The sequence below is a fragment of the Oncorhynchus clarkii genome, unplaced genomic scaffold, assembly GCF_045791955.1.
Source record: "Oncorhynchus clarkii lewisi isolate Uvic-CL-2024 unplaced genomic scaffold, UVic_Ocla_1.0 unplaced_contig_3454_pilon_pilon, whole genome shotgun sequence".
Classification (NCBI taxonomy): Eukaryota; Metazoa; Chordata; class Actinopteri; order Salmoniformes; family Salmonidae; genus Oncorhynchus; species Oncorhynchus clarkii.
This window is the reverse complement of record NW_027259445.1, coordinates 24,243-30,242: the sequence shown is the minus strand read 5'-3', so window position 1 is coordinate 30,242 and position 6,000 is coordinate 24,243. Positions and strand designations below refer to the sequence as shown.

At 41.6% G+C, this 6,000-nt stretch overlaps 1 protein-coding gene across 1 annotated transcript in view; it reads left to right on the top strand.

Annotated features, from left to right (window-relative positions):
• Nucleotides 1–776: 776 nt before the first annotated feature.
• The window catches only part of LOC139400204 (lisH domain-containing protein ARMC9-like), a gene marked incomplete at both ends in the record, with an annotated part of 29,341 nt that continues 24,117 nt past the window's right edge, over nucleotides 777–6,000 (top strand). Inside the window, 4 exons of the mRNA XM_071145194.1 lie at nucleotides 777–902; nucleotides 1,103–1,273; nucleotides 4,114–4,269; nucleotides 4,460–4,552. Coding sequence (XP_071001295.1) covers nucleotides 777–902; nucleotides 1,103–1,273; nucleotides 4,114–4,269; nucleotides 4,460–4,552 — 546 coding nt within the window. The remainder of the gene's footprint in view (nucleotides 903–1,102; nucleotides 1,274–4,113; nucleotides 4,270–4,459; nucleotides 4,553–6,000) is intronic.

Genomic DNA, 6,000 nt, shown 5'->3' with positions numbered 1-6,000 from the left:
TAACTGTACATCTAACATAGAGATCATAAACGTCGACTCTGTATATGACATGTGTTTTACGATTTGGAAATGTTAAGTTCACATTTGGACTCACGGGTCATACAAGCCAGCCAAATACATCAAAGCGGTATTTATTATAATCTTCAACATCTCATCTTTCGAAATACAAAGAGTCCTCTTAATTTACAGCATTTCCCCCCCAACTCACTCAGACAACACAAACATATTCAATAGTTGCCCAATCAGCAGGAGGGATGGGGGCAACTTCTCGTTGTGCAGTGCTCAAGTTCAGAACGGCTGTCAGTCAAAAACAATGAAGCACATTGCCAGAGCTCTGATGTCATGTATAGCATGTTACTGTAAAGCAACTGTGTTGCAACTTAGGCGTTTATCAGTGCCCAAATCTACCATTTTACAACCAATAAATGGGTACGATTGTAAAGGGCTATGGCATCTCATTGGAAAAGGGTATATTATGAAGGTTATGGGAAATCAAGGGTTTATTAACACATCTCATTGGTATGTGAAATCAAGGGTTTAAGACATCTCATTGCGAACACAGATGTGTCAAGTCAAATGTGCTTAATGTTGCTAACCATGCAGCCATGCTGCACCAGTGTCATTCTATGTAGCCCGCCTGGGACCAGTCTAATTTTCATCGACTCAGTCTCAGTCACAACATGCAATTGTGTAGTATTTGGATAAAAGTAGGTCGTGTTTGTTGTTTTAATCTGAATTGAAAACTATAACTTCTCTCTTTTTTTTTTCTTGACCAGTATTTGAAGTATGGTGAATTTGAAGAGACAGTTCATCACTTTGAGAAGGAGTGTAAAAACAAGGGGAAAGTTGTTCCAAAGCCCAGAGGCAACAGTCTTCGGGACTCGAAAACGCTGATTATCCAGGTAAATTGTGGATTTTATTTTATTTTTTAAAGCTGCATTCTATGGTCGTTGCCGGAAATGACAGACATTCGTCATAGATACCCCAAATAGTATACTGACCACAGACTCCGAAGTTCTAAAGGAGACATTCCAACATTCCGTGATGGAAGATGATAGGTTCTATTTGAATGGTACTAGCCCATTCCTGTGTATCCCTACAGAAGGACCTGTTGAGCTCATTTGATGACGGCGACTTCAAGGTGTTCTTCGAGCTGTGGACAGAGTTTGTCCCTTTGGAGGTCAGGGACTGTGATCCTCACGCCCAGAAACTGGAGTTTTACCTTCATGTCCACTTCACCATCTTCCCCTTGAAAATCCACTTGGGCAGACATGTATGTATAATACGCCTCTCCTCACTACCGCTTACTGGATCACTCTGTTGGATGTGCAATTTAAAAATATGTTAGAAGCTACCCAAGCTCTAATTCTGTTTTAGTATGAGTTCCAGACCCAGGTTCAAATACTGTTTTGTTTTGTTTTCAAATACATTGAGTGTGAAATTAAACCTGATTATGGAATGCAAAGATGAGCAGTTTTGCCCTTTAGGTTATCAACCTTGTTCGGTTACTGTACCACCAATGACATTTTTGCTTTGCCCGTAGTAGCTCTGATGTACATCCTCATGTGCATTTTTACCACTAGGCTTATTGTCTCATGAGTCCTTCTTTAAGTGTCCGCTGTGGATAGGCCGAGTACCCCTGCTTGAAAACCACTGCACTAGGCAAGTTCAATCGAGCACACCTTGAAATAACTATTTGAATGCTGGTCTGGTGTATTCCGTTTTCTGTCTCAACGTTGTACCTCTTATATCAGACTTATAGGCTAAGTGTTGCTTTTTTTTTTAGCACAAGCCTGGCTTTGTGTACTTTGTCATATCAGCTCCCTCATCTCTGTGGTGAGAAAAATAGCATGCAAAAAAAATTGATCAAATCACCATCAGCCAACAGATGGCCTCGTTGCACCATGCAGCCTTTCCTTAGCAACAAGCCATTCACGCTGGTTCGTTTGGTTGAAGTTCTCTTCACAACTCCTTGGTTCCCAGGAAACCAAAATGGTGGTCCTATCCAGTGCAATTGTATAACCTATAACCAACCTATAGCATTTGTGAAAGTTGTGCACCATAGATAATCTAATCTTATTTTTGTATTATCCAATCAGAGTACATTTTATTTGGTCACGTGTTTAAAAAAACGTAAGTTGTTAATACAATACAGTACATAAACATATCAATGAGCCTGTACAGTGCATTTGGAAAGTATTCAGACCCCTTCACCTTTTCCACATTTTGTTACGTTACAGCCTTATTCTCAAATTGATTTTTTTTAAATTATCTCGTCAATCTACACACAATACCATAATGATGAAGCGAAAACAGGTTTTTAGAAATTAATGCAAATGAATAAAAAATATTTTTAAAATTATTTACATAAGTATTACATAAGTATTCAGACCCTTTGCTATGAGACTCGAAATTGAGCTCGGGTGCATCCTGTTTCCGTTGATCATCCTTGAGATGCTTCTACAACTTGATTGGAGTCCACCTGTGGTAAATTCAATTGGTTGGACATGATTTGGAAAGGCACACACCTGTCTATATAAGCTCTCAAAGTTGACAGGGCATGTCAGAGCAAAAACCAAGCCATGAGGTTGAAGGAATTGTCCATAGAGCTCAGAGACAGGATTGTGTTGAGGCACATATCTGGGGAAGGGTACCAAAACATTTCTGCAGCATTGAAGGTCCCCAAGAACACAGTGACCTCCATCATTCTTAAATGGAAGAAGTTTGGAACCACCAAGACTCTTCCTAGAGCTGGCCACCCGGGCAAACTGAGCAATCAGGGCAGAATGGCATTGGTCAGGGAAGTGACTAAGAACCTGATGGTCACTATGACAGAGCTCCAGAGTTCCTCTGTGGAGATGGTTGTCCTTCTGGAAGATTTACCCATCTCTGCAGAACTCCACCAATCAAGCCTCCATGGTAGAGTGGCCAGACGGAAGCCACTCCTCAGTAAAAGGCACATGACAGCCCGCTTGGAGTTTGCCAAAAGGCACCTAAATGACTCTCAGACCATGAGAAACAATATTTGCTGGTCTGATGAAACCACCATTGATCTCTTTGACCTGAATGCCAAGCGTCACGTCTGGAGGAAACTTGGCACCATCCCACCGGTGAAGCATGGTGGTGGCAGCATCATGTTGTGGGGACGTTTTTCAGTGCCAAGGACTGGGAGACTAGGCAGAATCGAGGGAAAGATGAACGGAGAAAAGTACAGAGAGCTCCTTGATGAAAACCTGCTCCAGAGCGCTCAGGACCTCAGACTGTGGCGAAGGTTCACCTTCCAGCAAGTCAACAACCCTACGCACACAGCCGAGACAATGCAGGAGTGGCTTCGGGACAAGTCTCTGAATGTCGTTGAGTGGCCCAGCCAGAGCTCGGACTTGAACCCGAGCGAAAATATCTGTGCAGTGACACTCCCCATCCAACCTTACAGAGCTTGAGAGGATCTGCAGAGAAGAATGGGAGATACTCACCAAATAAAGGTGTCCCAAGCTTGTAGCATCATACCCAAGAAGACTGGAGGCTGTAATAACTGCCAAAGGTGCTTCAACAAAGTACTGAGTAAAGGGTCTGAATACTTATGTAAATGTGATATTTCATTTGTAATTTTTTTATTTTATACATTTGCAAAAATTTTGAAAAAATGTTTTTTGCTTTCTCATTATGAGGTATTGTGTGTAGATTTGTTGAGGGAAAGGGTCTGAATACTTTCCAAATGCACTGTATACAACAGTGATATGGGAGTACTGCCCTCCCATATCAATACATACAGAGCCTGTATACAACAGTGATATGGGAGTACTCTCCTCCCATATCAATACATACAGAGCCTGTATACAACAAGAGTACTGCCCTCCCAAATCAATACATGCAGAGCCTGTATACAACAAGAGTACTGCCCTCCCATGTCAATACATGCAGAGCCTGTATACAACAAGAGTACTGCCCTCCCAAATCAATACATACAGAGGCTGTATACAACAAGAGTACTGCCCTCCCATGTCAATAGTCCAATAGTCTTAGCAATGTTGTCTCCAGTTGGAGCAGCCCACTACTTTTAATTACCAAATCAATTCAATCAATTAATTTTGTATGAGCGTGTTTCTCCCACAGGACCGAGCAGACTTTGAGGTGAGGATCACCCACTTCAAGCACTACCTGGAGACGCGAGGGGCAGCACTCAGTCAGACCACTGAGTTCCTACCCTACTACGCCCTCCCCTTCGTGCCCAACCCTATGGTGCACCCCTCCTTCAGAGATCTCTTCCAGGTGACACCATTGTCCCTGAACGTACTCACATATACATGTCATATCAACATTAGCAGTATGTAACAACCAAAAAAAGCAATGAAGGGCGGGACACTGATTGGGCACATGAATGAATGAATGAATGAATTAATTAATAAATGTGCTGTACTTCACTAACTGCCCATGTTATGCTATGGTATGTTGTTATCAGGAGTCCTGGATTCCAGAGATGAAGCAAGAGCTGGAGAAGTTCCTGACTGTGACACTGAAAGTGTCCGACACTCCACGGCTCCTGTCGTTATATGTATCCTTTTGACAAGAATCATTAAATGTGACCCATATTCAGTTAAGCTGAGGTCACACCAGGAAGGGCAATCTGAGCAGCATTTAAAAAAAAAAAAAATGTTTACAACATACGTTCACAGCATAAAATCATATAGTAAAACCTATATACACTAGTGGGGCGGCAGGTAGCCTAGTGGTTAGAGTCTTGGGCCAGTAGGTGGATCGAATCCCCTGAGCTGACAATGTAAAAATCTGTTGTTCTGACCCTGAACAAGGCAGTTAACCCGCTGTTCCCCGGTAGGCCGTTATTGTAAATAAGAATTTACTCTTAACTGACTTGCCTAGTTAAATAAAGGTTAAATAAAAATAAGTAAATAAAATAGTGGCACCTTACGGGCGGGAAATCATTGGAAATTAATCATTTGATTGAATGCAATTCCCCTCTCCAACAAATATGTGTTTATCTGTTCAGATTTTTGCTCTCAAAATTGGCTTCCAAAATTCTCAACTCCAGACGATAACAAAAAAAACTCCCCCAAAAAGTCAGCGAGAAGTGCGATATGCCCGCTCGCTGATGCGTGTGTCGGTGACTCAACGGCGGTGGCATGTTTTGATAAGCCTACCATGAACCCATGTCATCCATATCTGTTAAAAACAGTAGCCTACCATGAACCCATGTCATCCATATCTGTTAAAAACAGTAGCCTACCATGAACCCATGTCATCCTTATCTGTTAAAAACAGTAGCCTACCATGAACCCATGTCATCCATATCTGTTAAAAACAGTAGCCTACCATGAACCCATGTCATCCTTATCTGTTAAAAACAGTAGCCTACCATGAACCCATGTCATCCATATATGTTAAAAACAGTAGCCTACCATGAACCCATGTCATCCTTATCTGTTAAAAACAGTAGCCTACCATGAACCCATGTCATCATATCTGTTAAAAACAGTAGCCTACCATGAACCCATGTCATCCTTATCTGTTAAAAACAGTAGCCTACCATCAATCCCATGTCATCCATATCTGTTAAAAACAGTAGCCTACCATGAACCCATGTCATCCATATCTGTTAAAAACAGTAGCCTACCATGAACCCATGTCATCCATATCTGTTAAAAACAGTAGCCTACCATGAACCCATGTCATCCATATCTGTTAAAAACAGTAGCCTACCATGAACCCATGTCATCCTTATCTGTTAAAAACAGTAGCCTACCATGAACCCATGTCATCCATATCTGTTAAAAACAGTAGCCTACCATGAACCCATGTCATCCTTATCTGTTAAAAACAGTAGCCTACCATAGAAGTAGAGTCAGACCTACTATTGGGATCATAATTGCGATGCAAATCAAAATGTGTTCATCTGTTCAGCTTTTTTTTTTGGTGTCTGGATAAATAGCGGGAATATGTTCAACTCTGGCGCATTAAAAAAAAATTCCAGTGGAATCAAGGCGC